Raw genomic sequence first — 25,964 nt, 5'->3', positions numbered from 1 at the left:
TCCTTGTTTACCAAGGCTGGCTGGTTGCCCTATTTTGTTTTTCCTCTCCACTAAGATGACACTTCTATTTCTTATGTATTTGCAGTACCTCCATTCATATCTTCTTTGGCCTCCCTTTGAGCCTTAACAATTTCATCTACAACACTGAGCAACTCTTCACCCAATCATCCTCTGCCTTTTGCTCCACATACCTGAACCACCTTAACATGTTTTTCCTCAGCTCAGCATCCGTTGTCTCCACACCATGTCTTTCTCTCAACCCTGCATTGGTCCTCCTTTAACAATGTCCATCCATCCATCCATCTTCCAACCCGCTGAATCCGAACACAGGGTCACGGGGGTCTGCTGGAGCCAATCCCAGCCAACACAGGGCACAAGGCAGGGAACCAATCCTGGGCAGGGTGCCAATCCACCGCAGGACACACACAAACACACACACACCAAGCACACACTAGGGCCAATTTAGAATCACCTAACCACCTAACCTGCATGTCTTTGGACTGTGGGAGGAAACCGGAGCGTCCGGAGGAAACCCACGCAGACACGGGGAGAACATGCAAACTTCACGCAGGGAGGACCCGGGAAGTGAACCCAGGTCTCCTAACTGCGAGGCAGCAGCGCTACCACTGCGCCACTGTGCCGCTCCCTTTAACAATGTGATATTCCATATTGTACATTCAGTGCTGGATTAATCATACGGACATTCAGGTAAGTGCCCAAGGGTAGCAGGATCTGAGTGGCACTTGCATGAAAAAAAGCTAAACATGAAATACCAGATTCAAGCTACATAAGCTTCTTGTTGACTGCACCTGCTTATCTGTATAGGCCAGTTCAATTAAAATTAAACAAAAGCCCTCACAAATAAGTAACTTAATGCCCTAAAGAAATAAAGTTTTCATGTAGGGGTTGACATTCTAAGCACTCATTTTCTGTACAGCCTGTCGTAGTGTCATTTGAAAATGTGAAATCAACATGCATCAGCTTAGTACAGGGTTCGGAGTCTGTAGACCATTATACTTGAATATGTAGCCTGCACAGCGCCTGTATGTTATTGACATGCAATCACAAATCATTTGCTTTGGTAATTCCTCCATATGCTTATCATTAGCAGATGTTTAACAATGCACTTTATCTAAAGGTCCATAATGTGTCCGTTTGTCAGATTAGTTTATTAGACCATTTTATGAAGTGCTTTGCATCTAAGGGAAATTTCAAGTATTGTGGTTACAAACAATTTCAAATCATGTACACTCACAAGTCCAAGTGTAGAGGATTCTATGGTTACTCAGCTGTTTGGATGTCTTCATTCTGTCCCATGTTGCTCTTCACTTCTTTGCCCAGGGTTTTTTTTTTCTGTTTAATGGAGTTTGGCAAAGAAAAGAATTAGACTACAGAAAGCCTTTCACAGTGTAAAGTCTTTCTTCAGTCCAGTCATTTGGTAAAGTAACAATTTATTGACTCATTCAGTGTTTATTAGTTAGAAAATAGATATATGGCAAATGATGTCCCATTTCATGGACAGTAACTTGCAATAACAACTCACCTTCATCCAAGCTGTCAGAATTCATCTCCTCTAGACAGCACGAGGAAGTTTACTAATATAGTATAAGCATTTTTATTTATGAAAACTTGACAGTTTAATTTAGAAAGCTGTTCAAATGAATTGTTTCATGCTCTTTTTCCTTTGGTATTTGTTTTTTAAGGTTTAGTTTAAAAAAATATTAGATACATATTGATGTCATTTCCAGGCAGATGGTTTATGTGTAAGCCAAACGTTTAGTGTCCTTTCAAGGAGACATTGATTTCTTATTGTGGAGCCCACTTAGCTTGTTGACAACTAGAGCTACACCCCTCAATACAAAAGAAAAGATTAATAGCCCCTGGACTAGTGGATGGACAAAAAGAAAAAGTGTAGAAATGGAGCCACATTCCAAATTGTGGCTGTAATCAGTGGATTTTCCTTATAGAAGACGAAGCCTCACAATCATCATGGATTAAGTATTTGCAGGGAAGAAGCTATTATTAGTATGGTTGAGTCTGACATCGAGGGGTGGGGTTAACATTATGGCAATCAAGAGTGGCAGCATCACTACTACACAAATGCAAGGGTGAAAGTTACCGACAATTATAATGAAGTCCAGTCCCTGCATGATGATTGACAGTACAAACCTTATAGCATTTCTGTAGATCCAGCATTAGAAATTTGCCTCTTTTTCTATTTCTTGTTCTGCACTCTGTTCAGATTTATAAATCATCCTGGTTTTATACAGAACATTAGAATAATTTGGCAAAAACAGGTCATTCAGCCGATAAAAGCTTGCCAGTTTTTATCCACTTAATTTTTCCAAAATAACATCAAATCTAGCCTTAAAGGTTCCTAAAGACCTACTGTCTGCTACGCTACTTGGTAAATTATCCCACGTGAAGAAAACCATCCAGATGTTTTTGTTAAATTTCTAAACATGCTTCCAACTTTGTCCCTGTGTTCTTGTTAAACTAATTTTAAAGTAACAGTCTCGATGCACTGTACTAATTTGTTTTATAATTTTAAGCACTTCAATCATGTTACATCTTAATCTCCTTTTGCTTAAACTGAAAAGGCTCAGCTCTTTTAATCTTTCCTCATAACTCACCCCAGGCAGTCCTTGTATTTGTATTGTTGTCCCCATATTGATTCGGCAAAATTTTACACCAGATGCCCTTCCTGACATAACCCTTTCCATTTATCCAGGCTTGGGACCGGGCCGAAGAAACACACGGGCTTGTGCATTCCCTTAATATTAATATTAATTAATATCCCTTAACTTCTTCCCACAATGAAATCTGTTACTTTTAACTATTTGTAACTATGATGTTGGTTAGTTTCTTACAGATTTGCCTGTTTCAGCAACTACTTTCTATACTTGCAGCCCTGCCTCGTCTCACCAGTGCTACTTTTGAATATAATACAAGTAACTTTTCCAAACGTTTCTCAAAACACTCAGCTACCTGAGCTTCTGTGAAAAAAAAGCTTTGAAAATTCCTGCACGTCTTCTTAGAGGAAAACAAAAACCAAAGTGTTTAGGAGCAATATTTGTATTTTAATTAACACTCACGTAGCAGTAACATAAAACACTTGGTACTTTTTCCACTTCGGCTTGTAAGGATGACATCAGCATTTCAGTACTTCAGTCTTAGCCAGCGCTTTTCTCTGATAGCTTAACAATATTGTGTGTATTTGTGCTTTGCCTTATTCTGTTGGTTTGCTGTTGATTTTGGACTGTAAGAATTGAGCACTGTAGTAGTTAGTTTTATTAATATTGAATGCCTCTCTTTCTTTTGTAAATTTTGTTCACATTTTATTACCCTGCTTTAGAACATATAATTACAAGAAAAGAAACTTAAGGACAATTATTAAAAGGCCAAAGGTATGAATTTGAAAATAAACTTGCGCTGTGATTTGCCCATTTCCTAAATTTTGTGTATATTGGAAACAACAAAACTGTGATTTCACAATTAACAGTTATGATTGATTTTGCAAATTTTAATAGCCACTTTCTCCTGTGGATCTTCATTTGGAATTAAAGAAAGTTGATACAGGTCTCTGTTGTCTGTCTTTTGGAAGTTTGTTTTCTTTTAATACTGGCATGATATTTTTTTATGTATAATATATTATGTTTGATTTGTTTTCATGTGTATTTCTGCACTTAGGGGATATCAGAGGTGCTAATTCCCAGGGGCTCTGTAGACTCTTAATCCATCCCTATGTACAGTACATCCAGAGTATCAAAGGCACTATATAAATAAAATGGATTATTATTTTCATCTCCCTTCATTCCAACTTTGCATCATGTTCCACTTTCATTGGGCATGTCTCATTCCCATACAGCATATTTCTTTTCAAATAGATTTTATTTATTTATTCAGTCATTCCTCCATCCAGTTGGGAAATTGCCTTTTTATGAGGTTGGAGCACAGGACCAGCCATCATACAGTGCCTTGGAGCAATTTTCAGGTTAAGGGCACAACGAAATAGGATCCCTTCTGGCAGTTACAGGATTTAAACCAGCAACCTTCCAGATATCAGCACAGATCCTTAGCCTTGTATAGGCTTCTTTATAAATCTAATTAGGAACAGTCCCAGGAATTTCTTCTTCTCCCCTCTCACCCTTGCTATCACTGCCATGTCCTGCATCTTTGTCCGCACACAGCATAGTGCCTAACTACCAAAACTTCCCAACTTTCTCTGAAAAAAGTCTATTACTAGTATTTAAATTAACTCCTACTACATCAGTGTCCTGTGCCTCACACAATTTCTGTAAGCAAAGGTCATACTCACTGCCAGCAGACAACCAAAACATTTTCCCAACACCTCTACCACACATGCTGCCTGGCCATGTACCCATCTCTTGCACTCTGCCTGTTCCTTCACCCCCAGCCATCAGTCCTGCATTTACCTGGAGCCCTTTTGCTACCAGACTAGTTTTCCATTTCAGAGCCATTTCATCACGTTCTGCTTCACTTTTTTTGCTATTAAATACAAGATCAAGTAAAAGTAAATTATTAATTAAATAACAAGTGAAGAGAAAATAAATATTAGTTTAAAAGAATAAGAACAAATACTTACAGAAACTTCTATTCAAATAAATAATCATTAATTAATCTAACATAGTATATGACTATTTAGTAACGGGGGGGACGAAGAACTTCATATCGCAAACTTTCCACAGAAAATAAATACCTGGAGAAAACAGTTCATTAAAATTTATAAAGTTAAAGTACAGCTGACCAAAGTCAGTTAAAAGACCAGCACCACTGTAGAAACTGTCATAGTTGTTATGGATTCTTAGTATGTTGTGATGCTGCATCACCATTGATGCCATTGTTATTCAAAGAGGGACCTTCTGAAATATACTGAACAATCCAACTCTCGTGCTGGTGGAGAATGAATGTATAAACTACATATTTTAGTGTATGACGACAGCCAAGCTGTGAGTTGCAATAGATTTTTTTTTGGAAAAAAAAAGCTAAAATAAAAAAATGGGCTAAGTCACCTAGATTACCCAAAATTTTCTTATTTGCATGTTGGAAACTCTGACGTCTGCTCAAGACTCCCAAGACCACCCTGCGAAAAAAAAAAAAAAAAGTAGTCTTGCTTTATATATTGGAAAATGCACGTGCGATCTTTGTCATTACTTACTTATAGGTCAAGAAGCAGATAGTCGAATTGGGAAGCTTTACTGAAGTGAGAGTGTAAAGCCAAGTAACAAAACACACAGCTGACCCTGGATTTTTACTGTTGCAAAAACTTTCATGGGACATCTTTATCTAAATCTAAATTAATATAATGTAGTTTTATAGAGAAAAACAATACAGCCAATGTTGAGAAAATTCAGTTCTGCTGTAATAATCACAGGAACTTTCTTTTGAAAATTAAGTGAGGTTATGCAGGTCATTCTTTTGACAGTATTCTCCTCTTTTTAAAGTGAACTATAGAAAAGTAATGATAAAATGAAGGGAACATTTTTAAGTGGCACCATAAAACCATACACCCATGCCTATTAAAGGGGGCAGTGCACGTGCTAAAATGAGAGCCCATTAGGGAAATCTTAGAAATACCTGTCTTACACTGTTCAGTGGCTGGCATACTTACAGAAAGAGCAACTCTGCTGGAAGTACTAATAAAATCATGCTAGGCCAGAATAAATTCAATAGCAGGGAAAACAGAGCCAAGCTTAAATGGAGTAAGAAAAATTATTTTAAACAAAAAAACTACATGAAGCAATTCTGCACAACTGGTGTTCTATTACAAACTTCCCAGTGGATTTAATTGATATCTGTATTTTTGATGTCTTGTAATAAATGTGATGAATGAGATACTTGTGTCTGTTAGCAAGTAAATAGCTAAATGTGCCATGTGAACTGAATCACCCTTCTACACTGTATATTCCTTATTTCTTGCATAGAAAATTTATAATGGCTAAGCTCCTATGTTTTGTATTTTTTGACCATATACTTCAGGAAGAAAATTCATACCCCACTTACTTTAATTTATATACAGTACTGTGCAAAAGTTTTAGGCAGGTGTGGAAAAAATGCTGTAAACAAAGAATGCTTTCAAAAATGGAAGTGTTAATCATTTATTTTCATCAATCAACAAAATGCTGTGAATGAACAAAAGAGAAATCTTAATCAAATCAATATTTAGTGTGACCACCCTTTGCCTTCAAAACAGCATCAATTCTTCTAGGTACACTTGCACACAGTTTTTGGAGGAACTCGGCTGATAGGTTGTTCCAAACATCTTGGAGAACTTCTGTGGATGTAGGCTTCCTCACATCCTTCTGTCTCTTCATGTAATCCCAGACACACTCGATGATGTTGAGATCAGGGCTCTGTGGGGGCCATACCATCACTTCCAGGACTTCTTGTTCTTCTTTACGCTGAAAATAGTTCTTAATGACTTTGGCTGTATGTTTGGGGTCGTTGTCCTGCTGCAGAATAAATTTGGGGCCAATCATACGCCTCCCTGATGGTATTGCATGATGGATAAGTATCTGCCTGTATTTCTCAGCATTGAGAACACCATTAATCCTGACCAAATCTCCAACTCCATTTGCAGAAATGCAGCCCGACACGTTCAAGGAACCTCCACCATGCTTCACTGTTGCCTGCAGACACTCATTATTGTACCGCTCTCCAGCCCTTCGACGAACAAACTGCCTTCTGCTACAGCCAAATATTTCAAATTTTGACTCTCTTTCTGTACCCCAGTTCCTATGTTTTCGTGCATATTTGAGTCGCTTGGCCTTGTTTCCACGTCGGAGGGATGGCTTTTTGGCTGCAACTCTTCCATGAAGACCACTTCTGGCCAGACTTTTCCAGACAGTAGATGGGTGTACCTGGGTCCCACTGGTTTCTGCCAGTTCTGAGCTGATGGCACTGCTGGACATCTTCCGATTTTGAAGGGTAATAAGCTTGATGTGTCTTTCATCTGCTGCACTAAGTTTCCTTGGCCGACCACTGCGTCTACGATCCTCAACGTTGCCCGTTTCTTTGTGCTTCATCAAAAGAGCTTGAACAGCACATCTTGAAACCCCAGTCTGCTTTGAAATCTTTGTCAGGGAGAGACCTTGCTGATGCAGTATAACTACCTTGTGTCTTGTTGCTGTGCTCAATCTTGCCATGACATGAAACTGTCTTCCACAACCTCACCTTGGTAGCAGAGTTTGGCTGTTCCTCACCCAGTTTTAAGCCTCCTACACAGCTGTTTCTGTTTCAGTTAATGACTGTGTTTCAACCTACGTGTGACATTGATGATCATTAGCATCTGTTTGGTAGAATTGGTTGATCATACGCCTGACTAGAATCCTACAAAACCCCTGACTTTGTGCAAGTGTACCTATAAGAATTGATGCTGGTTTGAAGGCAAAAGGTAGTAACACCAAATATTGATTTGATTTAGATTTTTCTTTTGTTCTCTCACTTTGCATTTTGTAAATTGATAACAATAAACAATCATTATTTATATTTCTGAAAGCATTCTTTGTTTACAGCATTTTTGCACACCTGCCTAAACCTTTTGCACAGTACTGTATATGTATTTGAAAATCCCCTTTCCCCCCCATCTATGCATAAGTTATAAAGGGACTCCTGCTCCAATCTGCCACTACTGCATGTACAGTGAATTATTTGAAGATTTTGAAATTAAAGTTATGTTTCCACCCATGTGTTACAGGTCTCAAAAGCTGCAGCAGACCTCATGTCATACTGTGAAGCGCATGCTAAGGAAGATCCACTTCTTTCTCCTGTCCCAGCATCTGAGAACCCATTCCGAGAAAAGAAATTCTTCTGTGCCATCCTATAAGGTTCACTGTTTAGCCCTCCCCACCCCTCCTGAAGCCAGGAATGTGCCAGTGAACTCTTTTTGCAGAAATTTTTATTTAATCCAAGGAGCAGTTACCGCCTTGAGCTTTTTGTCCTGATGTTATTCTGGGGGGTTGGGGATAAATAATAAAAACAATGGTAACAAAAAGATTGGACAAGGCCTGGGAAATGCTAGAAAGTCTCTGTTTTTACAAGACATTAAAATAATATCTGGAAGAAGATTGGACACTTATGTGGTGTAACACTTTTAAATAGGGATGAAAAAAAAAACTAATTAATTGCCATCGCAAGTCATTTTATACTAACAGCAGACAAAACGTTTGCTTGTGGTGAAGCGTTTGTTGTAATAAGGTTCTGCCAAGTGTGGTGCCAACATAGGCCGCACCAGCATTTCATATGAAAGTGTTTCATTTCTTGCTTTTGCTCCTTGAATATTACTAGGACTATTTCATTGTTCTGTAATTTGCTTTTTTCAAAGTGTTTTTTTTTTTGTTTTGTTTGATTTTACTTTCATAATATTTTTAAATTCATCATTTTTAAGAGCCTCAGGAGCTGATCTTATCTTGCCTTTTTATGTTAAAAATGTACTTTTTTTGAAGATTTTTTGTAATGATACTAGTGTTCTTTTTAATGTTTGTATTTCATGACTGTGCTGTGTTCAGTGCCTGATTGTTTGTAAGATTTCGTATTTTTAAAAGACTAACTTCATATTCTCTTTACAATTTGATTTTTATTTAGTGGGTGGGTGGGATGTTTTAACAGTATTGGAAGAGGTGCTAAGGGTGCAGATTTTTTCCTAAATAAACTTTTTCCCAGTGCCAAGAGAAATGGTTCTGAATTTTTCCAGCCCTTGGAGAGGTTTCTCTCCATTACTTGTATAACAAATTATAAATATTGTTTACTCTATTTCATGACTTGTACAAGTTTTAAGAACAAAGGGAAAATAAACTTGTATTAAACTGAGATGTTGTTTCCTATTTTATCTTAATAAATGCAATGGGAGTTTCTCTGTATTATCCTGTTTTGGATTAGGGTGTGCAAATGTATTATTCAGTGGGGAGGCTGGAGGGGAACGTGGTAAATGTGTTTGGAATACAGTAATCTTAAACTTTGTTTGGGTTTTGGGGAAATGGAAATGTGTTTAAAATGACTTTTCCTTTATCAGCTACCAAATACTATGGTGTTCTGAAAGTATTGTAATTAAATAATAACTGTAGTTGTTATACAGTGCTCTGGTAAATTGAGTCCATGCACCCTCAGAGAAAGAAATAATAGAAGTGATTTAAAATTATTTTTCTTAAAGCATTTTACAAGTTTAAAAGTCTTATTCTCTTTTTATAGATGAGCTGGATGCTATGGCAGAAGTACAGTGTTTTTAGCTGATATCATTTAGAAAAGACTACTTACTTTAGTCATTACACTAAATGTAAGAAATGTACTTATCAGGTATTTTTCTCATGAAGTAAATTTTGAATTTATTTACATATATGGTAAATATCTGTAGAAATAAGGTATAAACTTTCCATTTTTAAAAATCCGTGGCAGTTTTTATTAAGTGTATTTGCCGACTACATTTTAGTTTTAGTTATGAGTTCTTCCTGATATCAGTTTTTTATTTATAGGACTTTTGTTCACGACGAATCGGAATTGTCCGTTTTTGAAATGCCCTAATCAGGCAGTCCAGATACAAATGGCATTAGAATGTTTCGGCAGACCTGAAACAAGCAGGCCGTGCTTGAAAACACAAATGTTACCGCGCTCAAGCAGTTCTTCTGGAGTTTGCCAAAATTTCTCCACGAATGTGAAAGATGGATCAGTAATTTCAGGAAAAGTGCAGTTGTAGTTCCATGTCTCAATTTTTATAGGCTATTGCATAATTTTTGCAAAATGTGTGTAAAAAATATGCATTTTATGTATGTATTTGATTGACAATAACATGTACTGTGACAATAATGCAGACAGATGAGTCAGATACTTTTTCATGGGCACTGTATTTTGAAATATAAAATTATAACTGCACCAGATATTGTAATCTTCTAAAAGTCAAAACTACTCGGAGGACATGACTTTGCCAATACTATACAGTATATCCCTGTTAATAAATGTATGCCATGTTTCATGTGAGCATCTACTAGCTAGTGACACATGCATCTATTTTCTGTCTTCTCCAGTTCAGAGTTACATGGAGGTAGTGCTTATACCAGGAGCACTGGATGCAGCACCATTGCAGCTCACACATCTACACTCACTTGTAGGTCTGCTAAATGAATAGAAACTTTGACTAACCTTCAGTCCTACCTCAGTTCACTGTACCCACTTACTGTAATGTAATTTCTGGGTCAGTGGAATGTTAACAGGCATCCTTTCAAATTTTTCTTCAAATGCATATTTGTGAGGTGGGATCAAAACTGGAAAATGTTGTCACAAGTATGTTTGACATACTAGATGGGATGTAAAGGCCAATGTTGAACTATTTGATTGTTTTTAGTGTCTTGACTTAAGTGTTTGTGTGTTTTTCCCAACATTTTGTTAAGCCACATGTGGTTGATTTATTTTAGTGAGTTTTTGTTTTTCCCAGCTGCATGTAAAATTAAAAGCTAATGACCTTCCTCTAACACATTTTGACCCAGTCATAGCTTAGGATGAGAATAATGTGCTGGTTGTGTCACAAGGCACCATTGTGCAGCAGGGATACCAAGAAGCCCCATCTACACACATACTAGGAATTAAACGCAAATAATTTTCTGTGTTGCAAAGTAAAATTGCTGGCTAGAAGTTATGGGTTCTTATGTCACTAAAACACTCTCGCATTCTCTTTCAAATTCTAACAGTTTGTCATCTCTGACATTGGTCATTTGCCTTTCTTATTCTCAGAGTCCTATAATTTAGACTTTAATTTAAATTAACTTTTTTCTCTCTCCATGTGCAGCTTGGTCTCACAAAAACAAAAATGTCTTTCTACACCTGTCCAAATACACAGAGTTCTTGCCTATCCCTGGCCCAAAACATGACAGCCAGTTCTACTTTACACTCCTGCTGTCCCAGAAACCCTCTTTTGGCTTACAACCTGTCAGCAGGATGGTTTTCTATGCCCAGTGCTATTCAGTACATAATGGTTTGCAATCCTCATGTGAAAGTTGAAAATTATTTGCCTTGACACTAGAATACAAGTAATAAGGATGGCATGGTTTGGCCAGTACTTATCATGAGCAGTTTTCTCTTAAGATGGAAACTAACTTTTTATTTATGTCATCTTCCTCCTGCTAGTGACAATTTGACACATTCTGTTGCCAGTTTCCTTTTCTATCATGTTCCAACAGTACTGTTATGTCTACAGTGAAGGAATATTGACCAGGGATTTCATGGCTTACTGAATTTCCGTTGTTGGTATTACAGAGAAATCCATGATACAGCACGTGGCAATCAATACTTGCTGTTTGTCTGTAGAGTGAAAACCTTTGCTTTATGTTGGGCAAAGATATTGGCAGGCTCAAGGTGTGCCTCTGGACTTGTGTGCATTTTTACTACATTGTATGAAGGATTGTAGCACTTTTAGACTCACTAACTTGTTATGGCTTTCTTTTGCCCATTCAGTAATTAGGATGCACCACAATGCTTGTATTTTGCAGCTGTCATGGCAAATTGTGTCTATTTTGTATTTAGATTTACATTGCATCAAATCTGATCTAAAACTGTTAAAGCATGAGAAGGAAAACCTTTCCAGCTTTCCTTGCTGTAGAGCTACTGTGTTGACATCTTCTCTCTTTTATGTCTCGTGCTACATGGGCATGTTAATAAGCACTTTGAAGTCTCAAGGCAAAGCCTGTTTTAGCTCTAAACCACAGAGCTGGTTGGATCGGCTTTCTCAATGTATGTCTATCCGAGAAACAGAGTGAATGAGCAGGAGTTTATATGGAGATGCAGCTTGTGCAATCTAGGAAGTGTAGCAGATCCATGAAGACATTACATGAACTGCAGAGAAACTGTACTGAAAATGAAGATACAGTACACTATCATCAAAGATAACATCAAATAACTACATCTTTACATATTTTCTTAAAGTATATCCTTTTGGTGCATATCATTACCTTCTTAGGTTTTTTCTCCCACTCCTTTTCTGAAGAGAATATTACTGGAAAAGTTAGAAAGCTGAATCTTGACAGTTTCCACTTTGGAGCCAAAAGGCTTCACTTCAATTTCCAAAGCTGCACCTAAATAAAATATAATATAATTTGTCTCAGTTTTGTATTTATAGTCCACCTTGAGAAAATGGCTGACAAAGAGATGTTGTTTCAACAGTGTGTAGTGATTACATTTCTTATGAAATCCTCTTAGCTGACATACATGCATAACTAAGTGCTATCAGATGACTGTATGGGTACTAGCAGTGTGAAGACAGAAACAGCGGCTCTGCCGATTAACTTTAATAGTCGTTATTCTACTGAGAAAAATACAAAATTAGAGAGAATCCGCTTACAACAGTCAGAGCAACGAGAACATCCAGGAGGCAGTTTTCACAGCGCTGGGAGATTAGCCAGAATTCTACAAATGGTGGTGAAAATGCATCACTCGGCTGTGGTGTCTTTTGGAACAAGAAACAAAGGTAGGTCATTTCAATAACCTTTAGTACTCCGTATTTACAGTATCCTTATAGAATCTTAGGACTAATGTGCTTAATACATTTGGTACAACCCTCTCGCCAACATTGTAACAATGAGTCCAGTGAGAGAGACCCACACATTGACATCAAATTGCAAATTTCACCAATTAGGCATTTTATTATAGAATGGATGAGTAAAGGGAATACAACTCGGATAACAACGAGAGAGGAGAGCTACTCCCAAGTCGGGTAATTGTGAGAATTCTCCTTTTAGAGCTGCATCAACCACAGAGTTAGTTTTTAGCCATTTTGTTAATGGGCATTTCTTCTGTCTTTAAAAAATTTTCATCTACTAGGATATTTACAATTCAGTATTTTGCTTTAATTTTTCATCAGCAACAAAGTAGAGACGTTAATAAAGTTAACAAGAATATTGTCAACTAATTGTGGGATAACCTCAAATTTTGCTTCCATCTTGATAGAAGCCCAGAAAGAAAGTAAAATCTTTGGGAGCCTTCAAATGATAGGAGGCCATGTTCAGGTGACTAAGACAGCACAACCTCTCCCTGACCATTCTGGTGTATGTTGTGTCTGTCACCATTGACGTCACTGTCTCTCACCTGCCATGATATACTGAAATAACAAACCGAGGTCTTTATCCTTGGCTTAAATATTAAAACCAATGGGACATCCCATACAGCGGTAGGCAGATTTCTCCATAGCTGCTGCTCTTCGTAGTTTAAAGCAGTGGTTTTATTTATTTTTAAACAGTCTAAAGACATGACATCAAATTTCTTGTGATCTGGAGCTTGGGCATTAATGAGCCCACAATATAAATGGGAGGAACACCAAGAAGAGAATTTTAAAAGTGTCTCAACTTAATTTGAAGCTAATGTAGATACAAAAAATTTGGGAGTTATAGCAATGTGAAAAAGGTAAGGAGACCTCATGAAATGTTTTTCCTTTTTTCACAACTGTGGACATATCAAGATTTGATAATCATTTAAACAGTATCCTTAAATAAAATGGTGGGCGGTGGGGGGGGGGGGGGGGGGGCAGTGAAAATTTGGGTTTGCAACAGTGTATTCAATTCAGAATGAGCAGACATGATGTTTAGACTGGGAAAAGAAGGATTATGTGGGGAAAAAGTCAACCCTTGACTCAAATAGCTTGTGTTGCCCCCTCAAGTAGGCTTTCTCTACAAATGTTTAAAGTGGGAGAACATTTTTCAAACTCTTCCATGCAGAATTATTTCAGCTCTATGATGTTTGGGGGGGGGGTCTTATGTGCACAGTCCATTTCAAATCTCCCCACAGCATCCACCCAGCCATCCTTGTTCTGCTATTTATCCAGGTTGTGGTGTAGCAGTTTGAGCAAAGATGCCCGATTGTCCCTTTTCCCTGCAATCTCCTTCAACTCCTCTGGGGATATATTGAGGTGTTCCTAGTCCAGCTAGGAGATCTAAATTTGCTAGCATGTCCTGGGTCTACAATGAGGCCTCCTCCCAGTTAGACATGCCCAAAACATGTAATCAGGCAAGCATCCTAATGAGGTGGCCACACCACCTCAACTGGCTCCTTTCAATGTGGAGGAGCAATGCTTCTACTTTGAGCTCCTCTAGAATGTCTGCGCTCTTCATCCTGTCTCTAAGGCTGAACTCAGACACCCTGCGAAGGAAACTCATTTGTGTTGCTTGTATCTACAACCTAGTCCTTTCAGTGACTCCCACCTTCTTGTGACCATAGGTGAGGGCAGGAACATAGATCAACCAGTAAAGCAAGAGCTTTGTCTTTCAGGTCAGCTCTCTCTTCATCACCACTTACTTCACTGCCCACATGTCTACAGAGGTTGCTCCAATTTGCTTGTCAATCTCCAGCTCCCTTCTTCCCTGACTCATGAACAAGATCCTGAGATACTTAAAGCTCCTTCACTTGATGCAACACCCCATCCCCAACCTGTAGAGGGAATTCCTCTTAAACGGGCCCACCACCTTTAGGATGAGTCATAAGTCCAATACATTGTGGCTTGGGCAACAGTAGAAGGCAAGTGCCTTGGTGGACTGAACCCTGGATACCCAAAAACCCATATCATCTCAATGGGATTCAAATCCGGACTTTGACTTGGCCATTCTGTTCAACCATTCCATAGTGGATTTTTAGGTATGTTTAGGGTCACTATCATGTTGCAATCTCCACTTTCAGTTTAGCTTCAGGCTTATTACACATGGTCTCATGTTATCCTCAAGCACCCTCTGGTACAATGGAGAATTCATAGTGGATTTTGTAACTGTGAGCTGCCTAGGCTTAGATGCAGCAGAGCAGCCCCAAATCAGAATATTTTCACCACCAGTTGGTATTGGGTCCTTCTGATCAAATGCTGCCTTTGGTTATTGCCAAATATATCTTCTGGTACTGTGGCCAGGTAACTCTATCAATCGCCTCATCTGTTCAGAGCACATTGTTACAGATGTCCTGATCTGTGCTCAGCTGTTCACAGGCAAAACTTTAGCCTTGTCCTGGTGCTCTTTATAGATATACATGGAAAGAAATCTTTGCTATCTAATTTGTGCAGTCTGTTTCTAATAGTAAACTTAAGCACTTTACATCAAAAGTGGCAAGAGGTACCTGTAGGTCCTATGATAAAATTCTGGAGTTCTTGGACCTACCTTTTAGCATCTTGTTCTGGTGAACTTGGCCTGGAGCAGCTGGCAGTTGTTAGAAATCTTCTCTACTTGCAGATGATCGTCCAGTTCATTTATTTTCTAAACCCACCTTATCCAAAGCAGGGAAACTAAGGCCTATTCCAACAAGCATAGGGCAGGGACAACACCTGGACAGGGGTGTCAGTCCATCACAAGATAAACACACATACACACTAGGGCCAATTTAACAACACTAATCCACCTAATCTGCATGTCTTTCAACTGTGGAAGGACATAGGAGCACCTACAGAAAATCCACCCAGACACAGGGAGAACATGTACACTCCTTTCACAGGCCCAGGACATGAACCCTGGTCTCCTTACTGTAAGACAGCAGCACTACCACTGCACCGTGATTCCGAGCAGACAGGCCAAATGTAAAATTCAAATTCCACCATATGTACCATATAAAAGTAAAATAAAAAACCTAAAAATGGGGCTCTGGTGACATCTTCCACATTTAATGGCAGGTGTTTGCTGGGAGTTGGATATCTACTGTGAACATTATAGCTTCTAAAAATAATCTGGTTGTTTTTTAATTAACAAAAACACTTAACATCATTAAAAATACAGGGGGTTTATTGTCATAAAGCAAGAAATAAACACCATACGATAAATACGTAAATAAATCGCTCACTAAGATTAAAAGAGAGAGAGAGAGAAAGAAAACCAGAACTGACGTTTACATACCACTTATGTAAGATGGCTGATTTCCCTCAGCCGTGCTACTTCCGACATGTTGGCTCGGTAGTTGCCACTCTGACTTTTTGGAAAATGTCGGTGGCCATTAGTTTCCGTTTCCGAGTACCCTTCCAATGGCTAATTGGTTGATTGAGCTGTCAATCACGAAAGGGACACTGATTTTGCTTGTGCGCCCTGATTGCAAAGCTGCTGATGTAGCGCTGCACGCCTTGCTTGAACGCTCGTGCTGTAATTTCGTTGACTTTATTGACTGGGTCCGACGATGTTTCGCAGGAAATTGGCGGCTTTGGATTACCACAATCCTTCAGGGTTCGATTGTAAAAGTAAGAATTGGAGTGTTGTTGTGTCTAGGCTAAAGGGTTATTCAGTAAAATAGGCCGTTGAAAGCGCCACCTTTGTATTCCTGTTAACCGAATTGCTTTGCTCTGAAATAAACGATTTGGAGTCCCAAGATGCAGGAAAGGTGACAGTCAAGTCAAACACCTAAGGAGAGGTACAGTGCTCAATGTATAATCTCACATGTTAACTCTCATGTTTTTGACAGATGAAACAGATTTCAGAAACTTTATTGTCTGGCTAGAAGATCAAAAAATTCGGCACTACAAGATTGAGGATCGCGGCAATTTAAGAAACATTCATAGCGCAGAATGGCCAAACTATTTTGAAAAGGTACGACTCATTGTGTATAATCGTTACATTACGCCTTTACCGTACCTCTGCTTAGATATATTTTTGGACTAGTGGGATTTTTTTTTTTTCATTGCACACCAGTACAGGGCTCACTTACCATGTGCTGTGTTTCTGTTTGCCTGCCTTCTAGTATATGCAAGATGTGAACTGCCCTTTTACAGCTCAAGAACGGCAAGAAACCGTGGACTGGCTGCTGGGTTTGGCTGTGCGCTTCGAGTATGGAGACAATGGTATTGTGCCTTTTTTGTTCTTGTTTTTTTCTTTTGTATTTAATGCTTTCATTGAAAATTGTTCTTGGGATTGCTTTGTTTGTTATAAAGTGATCTCTTTGTGAATTATTTTTTTCAGTCGGGAACTTATCATTGAAAGCACCATCACCAAGCTTGTAATTATTATTACTACTTTTTCGGCTGTTGCCTTTATCCAAGGCAACTAACATTTGTTTTTTTCTTCGTCGTCGTCTTCTTCTAGTCCAGTTGGTGCACAGACAGGTGAAGTACCTTGCTCATGGTCGCACAGGCTTTGAAGTTCAAAGCCTTAACCATTAAACAACATAATAAAGTTAAATAAAATTTGAGCAGGTTTCGTGTTTCTTAAGAAAACATTAATTACTATTATAATTTTAGTAAAGACAAAAAACTGGTATAATCCATTGTATTAAGTATTTTTATTTATCTGTTGTCTAAACCCTTCCACCCATTTCCAAGCATGCTTGATTAATCCAGTGTTTGGGTTGTGTACCATGGCCAGCTGATTCTAAACAAATCCAAATCATTTTATGTGATATATACTGTTAAATTCTGGTCCATACTTGTAAAAGTTTTATTTTTATATTGTATTGAGGATTTGTTCTGTTCTGTGTATTGTATTGACCCCCTTCTTTTTGACACCCACTGCATGCCCAAGCTACCTGAAAAGGGGTCTCTCTTTGAACTGCCTTTCCCAAGGTTTCTTCCATTTTTTCCCTACAAGGGTTTTTTTGGGAGTTTTTCCTTCCCTTCTTAGAGGGTCAAGGCTGGGGAGCTGTCAAGAGGCAGGGCCTGTTAAAGCCCATTGCGGCACTTCTTGTGTAATTTTTGGGCTATACAAAAATAAATTGTATTGTAACACCTTGGATTGGGCACAGGTTCATCACTAGCCAGGTTTCCATCCAAGGAGTTTTTGCGAAAAAATATTTAGCGCTTCAAATTTTTTTACCGATATAGCTGATGGAAATGCTAATTATCAATAAAATGTTGTACATGTCGACACAATATTTTTCCGTTTAACTTTAGCGCATAAATTCCATATCGATACTTCAGATGTCGCAAAAACTACATTGGAAACACTTTTTGTCGGGAAAAAAGGGCTTTAACGCAAATAAATGTGTCACATTTTCATCACGTGCAATCAAAACGAGAATGGCAGAGCGGTTCGCATGGTCTGATGAAGAGAGTTTTTTTTGATTAAACGTCATTATTTTGTATTAATTCAAATTTCAGTTTTAATTAAAAACCTTAAGGGAAGCAGGTTACAGTACTAATTCAGCTGTTATCGCACTGAGAAGGGATGTTGAAAGGTAGGCTCACCTGTACAGATCCGATGCTGCAAACACAGCTGCATCATCGGCACTTCCAGGAGTGCCAACGCAAATGTCTCGTATCATGCACCTGTCATCAACAAGGGCCTGGAGAACAATAGATGGCCACCCTTTGCGATTAATGTAATCGTGGTAGCCTTCCGTCGGGGGAAGAATAGGCACATGCGTGCCATCCAGCGCACCGTAAATCTGTGGCACAAGATGCACCAAGGAATTGCGGTATGCAATTTCATTGGCCTCCGCTACAGTCGGAAGTCTGATATAACGCCGCATTAATTTTTCTTTAATAGCGGTGCACACAGCATATACACATCGATGGACGGTAGTTTTACTAACCCCGAAAGTTTCTCCAACTACTCTATACTCGGCGCAGGTTACCAGCTTGTAAAGGGCGATGGCAATCCGCTTTTGGGTTGGAACCGGTGGTCGGTGGCAACCTGTGATGGGCGCAACATCAGGACTGATGAATCCACACAACATCTCAAACGTCGGCCGTGTCATTCTAAAATGTTGCAGCCAGAGATTTTCTGTGAAGTGTCTCTCCACCACCTCCTCCCAGAAGGTCTTATTCCGTCGTCTCTCCCATACCCGTGGGTTTCGTCGCACTGGGGTACTTTCTTTGAGCTCTAGGGCTATCAGACAAGCAACTGCTTCATTCTGCTGTCGTGTTCGGATATTATGTACAATTCCAATTATTTGTGAAACTGAAATAACAGTAAGATGGCAAATTTTAAAAAAAACTGTCTGAATAATCTCTCCATTTCTTTGTTTAGTGGAGGGGGTGTAACGTGGAAAACAAAAGGTAGATAATTTGCGACATACACAAAATTATGTATGGAAACGGCTCAAGGGCAGATTTTTTTCGCGATACAACAAAACTTATGCGACAGTTCGTTTTGGGGGGGGGGGGGGGGGGTGACGTCATCACGCACACCATTTTATCAATAAAAAGCCAGTTTGATGGAAACAGGCTGGAGACAGCAAATTTCGCACATTTTTTTTACGTATATTCTGTTTGTCGATAACAAAACGTCGCAAAAAACTGGATGGAAACTTAGCTAATGAGACACTTGTATAAGCCCATTGTTGACTCACTAGTAACAATTTTGGATGGATGTGGCGGATGCAAACACATACATCTATAGCTGTGTCTTGTCTGACAGTATCAGTCCATGCAATGTCTGAAACCCTTTGTTCTGTTATTTAGTTTTAGAATGCTAGAGCCAGCATTGGACACACAAATACAAGGTTTTAAAGAATAGACTTAAGAAACACAAGCCTAAAATATTTTTCTAAAATATATTGCAGATGATCAATTTAAAGTTAAAAGACTGAATTATTATGAGAAATGTAATTTACTTCATGAGGTAAAAGTACATAATAAGCAAGAATAGTTGATTAGGATATTTTAAATAATACAGTTTTTGCTTCATTTTAAATATTTAAAGTCTAAATATCCTCAATTCAAATATACATTTATTTTTTACTGTTTGACAGAGGTTATATCCCTAGTAAAAGCGCAAAATAACATCATATTTGTAATTGATGACCTTGAAATAGTCTTAAACGATAGTCCACATGCGAATGTTTGAAACTTGTCATTTTTAACCTTCTGAGAGTGGCTTTTAGAGAGCTAGGACTACCAGTAAAGAGTCAAATATCAACAATACGGGTAAAATTCTGTTACAACGAACTTCCAGGGACCTAAAAATATGTAGTTGTAATGAAATTCTGTATTTCACTATAATGCTTTCTTTCACTTGCGTCCTGGCGTTTGCAATCATTTCAATAGCTTCTTTTGCGTTTAATTTTAATCTTCTCCTGTCTACAAGTTATGCTGACGAGAATTTTTCTGAGCATTTCCTTGCAATAATACACTTTCAGGGTGCGAATGATGCCCAAACCCAATGGTTGAAGCACTGCTGTGCAATTGGGTGGGAGGAATTCAACGCGAACATTATCTAAATGTGGAAGCATGTTGTGGGCAGCACATTTATCAATCAGAAGTCGAGTCATCCTTCTTCATATTGTGAGGTTTCTGAACACTTTTGGGTTCTCCCAGAGAGCCGCAGCAGAGTTGTGAGCCTGCTGTTGCCCTGGGAACATATAAACAGTCTTCTACAGACGCGGTGATCGCACTTCAGGACGCTCTTTGGTGTGTTGTCCCGTTGATGGAGGTCCCAAGAGAGTTTAGAAACCTCACATTTTCTTGAATGAGTGCCACATTAATAGCAATGTTTCTTGAATGAGCATATCAGAACCACCATAAAAACAACTTTTTCAGTGTCTTCAAATGCAGCAGTTTGTATACGTTTGCAACCTGAGATTTTTCTTTTTTTTTTTTTTTTTTTTTTGCTCAGTCTTTCAAGAAAGTTGACAGTGTCGATGGTGAAATTCCAAATTCACCGACATCTTTTTTTCGAGAGCTGCAAAAATGTAAAGGTTTTTTTTTTTTTTCTAATATGAACTGTTATCATTTTTTTGTGTCTGCCGTTTCTATAGGAGGGTGACAATGAGTTAAATTCCAATGGATGTTTTTCAAATGTTGACGAGCAATAAGTAAAAGGTATCACTGAAAACCACAGAAAACAAAAACGGCAAAAAAAAAAAAAAAACGTACGAGGAAAGTCCAAAGAAAGAAAATGTTTTTTTACAATGTTTCTGTTTGGGGATCGTTGTGCACAACTGAGCTGTGGCCACAGAACTAACTGCTCTGTGGATGATTCATTCAGGCATTTCAAGGTCACTTCATTGTAATGAAAGTATCTGCTGAATGTACTTCATAGTAACAAGATTTCTATAGACTCATGTCATATGGGGAAACTGTCGGGACCATAAAAATACTTCCTTGTAATGAAAATTTCATTGTAACGGAATTTTACCTGTATATCAAATTCGTGATCAGCAACCTTGAAATAACGCAAAACAACACTCCACATTCCTCTGTTACTGATCCCCACTTTTTAAGAAGTTTTTTGAAAGGAGTAGCTTTAACCCCTCATATCCCAGTAGGGTGTGGAATGCACATCTTCAAGTCCTTCTGAGCTTTATTTCTGAAAACACTTGTTGGTTTACTCTTTAGCACGCAGGTTTAATTTCCTATGCAAAATATGGTCTTAAAATGAGTTTTTTTTTTTTTTTTGGATGTAGAGGGCAAACAATAGGGGTGAATCCCAAAAGGTTCTATGTCTTGCATAACTAGACATCAAGACGAGTTGAGTGGTATATCATGTGGGGGTTTTCTCATACCATTAAGTCAGCAGGCACCAGACCAAAACAGCCAGAAGTGATTTCAAAGTGTTCATAAATAATTCATATGAACAAAAAAATGCATAAAGTTCAGCAGCAAAAGATTAAAACTTTCTGAGTTAAATAATATTTAACAGTGAGCACCATACAACTTTAGTCTTTAAGTACAACATTTTACTTCTCTCTTTTACAGCTGGAAGACAGCCATGTTAACTCTGGTATTACATTTGAAGTTGAAATGTTGGAATTTAATTGTAAAGTCCAAAACCCAAGAACATTTGTGATTTTTGCTGAGACATATTTCCTTCTCACTCGATTATATAGTAGCAGAGACTGCAATTTGGATGTGATGTTTGATGGAACATTGTTGTAATATCAGTATGGAGTGGATAAAAGAGCAGGTTTAAAAATTTAGAACCTTTTAGCTTCCTCTTTTAGAATATTGAAAACAGGTTTTCAGTATTTTGGTTTTTAATTAGGCAGAATATTGCTTTTTAAACTAGCATTAAATTTAACTAGTCTGTGATTTGATTTACAAATATAACTTGAATATGGTGCTGAAAAATATCTGCTAGTGTTTCTTGTTGGTCAGGTTGTACACATGACAATAAACTTGGAACTTTGTTTTCCATTAGAAAAATTAAATGTTTGGCAGGTGATTGTTATAATACTTTGTTACCCTTTGCTGTACTCTATAACAAACTGATGTGCTTTTTCAATAGCCAGAAATGCTTAGAATTATGTTTTTTTGCATGTAAAATTGAAATAAACTACAGGGGGTCCTCTGGTTATGACACAGTTCTGTTCCTACAACAGTGATGTAACCCGAATTTTGGTGTAAGTTAAAAAAACACACCCTAGCCTAACACATTTGCAAAATCATAATCTAGAACATAAAAACACAACTAAGCCACAGAAAAAGGAAAAGGACATAAATGTACTGTACACTGTACTGTAGTAACAGAAAAAATAAGTAAAAAAAAAAAAAAAAAAATCCTTTATTCCTTCTCACGTCTCAATTTTTTTAAATTTTTATGGGAGTGAGTGTTGTAAACTCGAAACGTCGTATGTCAAGACTTTGTAACCCAAGGACCCCCTGTATACTAGTTTAGCTGTGCCAAAATAACAAGATGTCACTGTTAAAGAATAAGCCGAAGGTTACTGATATTTATTGATGGAAACGTTGCTGACTAAATATATACAGTGGAACCTCGGGTCACGAACGTCTCTGACCACGTACACATCGGGTTACGACCAAAAAGTTCGCCAAAGTTTTGCATCTGTTCACGACCACACACTCAGGTGATGAACAAGCCAGTTTCCCTTCCGGTTTGTACATGCCAATGATTTCCGCACGTGTTCAGTCTCTCCCTGTGCAGCAAGCAAGAGGGAACACAAGCGAGCATGAGAGAGCCCAAGCAGAAGAAGTAAACATTTAGTTTACTATTACACTGTGCATTCTATGGTATAATTAACTATTTTTGTGTTTAAAAATCTTTTTTAAAAAAAAAAAAAAAATATATATATATATATATTTTACATATAGCTCGTACGGTCCGGAATGGATTAATTGTATACAATCCTATGGGGGAAATTACTTCGGGTCATGACCAAATTGGGTTGCGACCAGAGTTTTGGAATGAATTACGGTCATGACCCAAGGTTCCACTGTGTTTCACTTCAAGTTTTCCAACAAATGCAGTAACTTGGGCAAGAATTTCTGTTTTGGTAGTTAGTTATTCTGCATAAGATCTCAAAATCGACATCATAACCAAGAATCATCAATTATGATAATGTATGAAAAGTTATTGGAAACTCCTTTCTTTAATCATGTAAGCACAAAGTACATTAATTTGTGTTCCACTAAAAGCATTGTCTGCCTGATAGCAGCCAGGTGGTTATCTGCCAGTATGTTGCAGGTTGTAGATTTCACACATCTAGCTTTGAACTGTTAATTTTTGGCAAAGTTTGCAGATGCTACAAAATAGGTTTGCGTAAAGATAAAGGTCAGGAGATGTAATATTTCAGTTCTCATGGACCATTTAACAAGGCACATACCAGCTTTACACAGCCTTTAGGTGCTGCATGAGGGGTTGGGCATCAATTAAAACACATTGGAGTTCAGGGTGTTTGTAGGTGAATGCAAAATTGGCTTAAACACAGGGTTCCTATCAGAAGTTGCTGACGGTAAGAGTGGTGTTCCACTGAGGTCAGTGGTAGGGCTGCATCTATTTTTAATATATGTATAGGTTAGGTTTGAAAACCCAAAGGGAGGGCTGAAAATAAGAACTAAACTAAACGAGAAGGATTTAGGAGTCTTGGTGTAGATCTGGAAGAAGATGATCCGCTGTGGCAACCCCTAATGGGAGCAGCCGAAAGAAGTGTATTCAACACTATCCACTTCTGACAGTGTTCAGAAACCATTAGGAATGCTAACTGAATGTTAGGTTATACAGTATGATGTGTACAGTACAAGTCCAGCGAGGTTATGCTCAAGCTTTATAACGCACTAGCGAACTGCAAATGCACCCACACCTCACGTCTGAAGGTATGAAATGGTATGATGTTCAGAGTTCATAAACTGTAGCTCTGCTACCTTTGTTTCACCACCTTCTGTGGGTTTATGTCCACAGTAGTAGAGGCATTATTGGTTCTATTCTGTGGTGGCGTTTACTTGACAAAAAAGCATGCATTGTGCAATAGATTTCAGTTGGCTCGTATGGTGTGCTATTTATACAGCTAAAGAATAACGTGCCTTCTCCTTTGGATGCTTTTGAACTTTTCTACTGCCACAAATCTCATCATTAGTTCACATAAATCGCATTATTCTCGAAGAAGAAAATGAGTTTCTTCAGAAATGGAAAACTAAAAAATCCCAGCATATGACTTGCGTTACATAAAGCTTTGATTTTTAGAAGTAAAATATTACAGGTCAATATTGCGTGTGCTGAAAACAATGTAAGGGTTATGTGTGTGGAGAGTGGGTAGGGTAAGAGTAGAGTGTCTTTCCCCATTTGTTCTACAAGAATGTGTGCAAAAGCACAAAGCGATCTATGTAGAGTAAATTCTGTTTGAGTCTTGCTAAGAATCGACAAGTTTCTAACATTTAGCTAATAACTGCTAGTGTTTTATTTGGATTTGGTAATCAATTTTGGACTTATTTTGTCCATAAATGTGTATCTTCAGGAAGACATGCTGGGAGGTTTAATTGGAGATTCCAAATTTGTAAAAGTGTAAGTGTGGGTTTGTAAACGAGTGGGCCCTTCGTTTGTCTTGTGCCATGTCCAAGGCTGTTTCCTGCATTGCACACAGAGCTGCATGAGTAGGTTCTGGTTCCCTGTGACACTGCATTGTATTAAGTGGTTTTAAGAATATTATATAGTGTGTGTATGTACATAATGTGTGTGTGTATATGTGTGTGTGTGTGTATATATATATATATATATATATATATATATATCCATCCATTTTCCAACCCGCTGAATCCGAACACAAGGTCACGGGGGTCTGCTGGAGCCAATCCCAGCCAACACAGAGCACAAGGCAGGGAACCAATCCCGGGCAGGGTGCCAACCCACCGCAGGACACACACAAACACACCAAGCACACACTAGGGCCAATTTAGAATTGCCATTCCACCTAACCAATTATTACTGTGCAAAAGTTTTAGGTTGGTGTGGAAAAAATGCTGTAAACAAAGAATGCTTTCAGAAATATAAATAATGATTCTTTATTGTTACCAGTTTACAAAATGTAAAGTGAGCGAACAAAAGAAAAATCTAAATCAAATCAATATTTGGTGTTACTACCTTTTGCCTTCAAACCAGCATCAATTCTTGTAGGTACACTTGCACAAAGTCAGGGATTTTGTAGGATTATAGTCAGGTGTATGATCAACCAATTCTACCAAACAGGTGCTAATGATCATCAATGTCACACGTAGGTTGAAACACAGTCATTAACTGAAACAGAAACAGCTGTGTAGGAGGCTTAAAACTGGGTGAGGAACAGCCAAACTCTGCTACCAAGGTGAGGTTGTGGGAGACAGTTTCATGTCATGGCAAGATTGAGCACAGCAACAAGACACAAGGTAGTTATACTGCATCAGCAAGGTCTCTCCCAGACAAAAATTTCAAAGCAGACTGGGGTTTCAGGATGTGCTGTTCAAGCTCTTTTGAAGAAGCACAAAGAAACGGGCAACGCTGAGGATCGTAAACGCAGTGGTCGGCCAAGGAAACTTAGTGCAGCAGATGAGACACATCAAGCTTATTACCCTTCGAAATCGGAAGATGTCCAGCAGTGCCATCAGCTCAGAACTGGCAGAAATCAGTGGGACCCAGGTACAGTAATCCCTCCTCCATCGCGGGGGTTGCGTTCCAGAGCCACCTGCGAAATAAGAAAATCCGCGAAGTAGAAACCATATGTTTATATGGTTATTTTTATGTTGTCATGCTTGGGTCACAGATTTGCGCAGAAACACAGGAGGTTGTAGAGAGACAGGAACGTTATTCAAACACTGCAAACAAACATTTGTCTCTTTTTCAAAAGTTTAAACTGTGCTCCATGACAAGACAGAG

The 25,964-nt window shown here is 38.4% G+C and overlaps 2 protein-coding genes across 3 annotated transcripts in view; both read left to right on the top strand.

Annotated features, from left to right (window-relative positions):
• LOC114666377 (guanine nucleotide-binding protein G(I)/G(S)/G(O) subunit gamma-2) overlaps positions 1 to 8,829 on the top strand; it is a 59,418-nt gene extending 50,589 nt beyond the window's left edge. For both annotated transcript variants that reach the window (XM_028821214.2, XM_028821215.1), the window contains exon 4: positions 7,718 to 8,829. In XM_028821214.2, coding sequence (XP_028677047.1) covers positions 7,718 to 7,846 — 129 coding nt within the window. In that variant the 3' untranslated portion in view covers positions 7,847 to 8,829. The remainder of the gene's footprint in view (positions 1 to 7,717) is intronic.
• A 7,182-nt stretch (positions 8,830 to 16,011) lies between these two features.
• The window catches only part of rtraf (RNA transcription, translation and transport factor), a 25,724-nt gene continuing 15,771 nt past the window's right edge, over positions 16,012 to 25,964 (top strand). The window contains exons 1-3 of the mRNA XM_028821213.2: positions 16,012 to 16,192; positions 16,414 to 16,538; positions 16,690 to 16,789. Of these exons, the coding sequence (XP_028677046.1) occupies positions 16,132 to 16,192; positions 16,414 to 16,538; positions 16,690 to 16,789 (286 nt within the window). The 5' untranslated portion in view covers positions 16,012 to 16,131. The remainder of the gene's footprint in view (positions 16,193 to 16,413; positions 16,539 to 16,689; positions 16,790 to 25,964) is intronic.

This window comes from Erpetoichthys calabaricus, chromosome 16 (assembly GCF_900747795.2).
Source record: "Erpetoichthys calabaricus chromosome 16, fErpCal1.3, whole genome shotgun sequence".
Classification (NCBI taxonomy): domain Eukaryota; kingdom Metazoa; phylum Chordata; class Cladistia; order Polypteriformes; family Polypteridae; genus Erpetoichthys; species Erpetoichthys calabaricus.
Note: the sequence above shows the minus strand (reverse complement) of the source record. Positions and strands in the feature narration are given on the sequence as shown.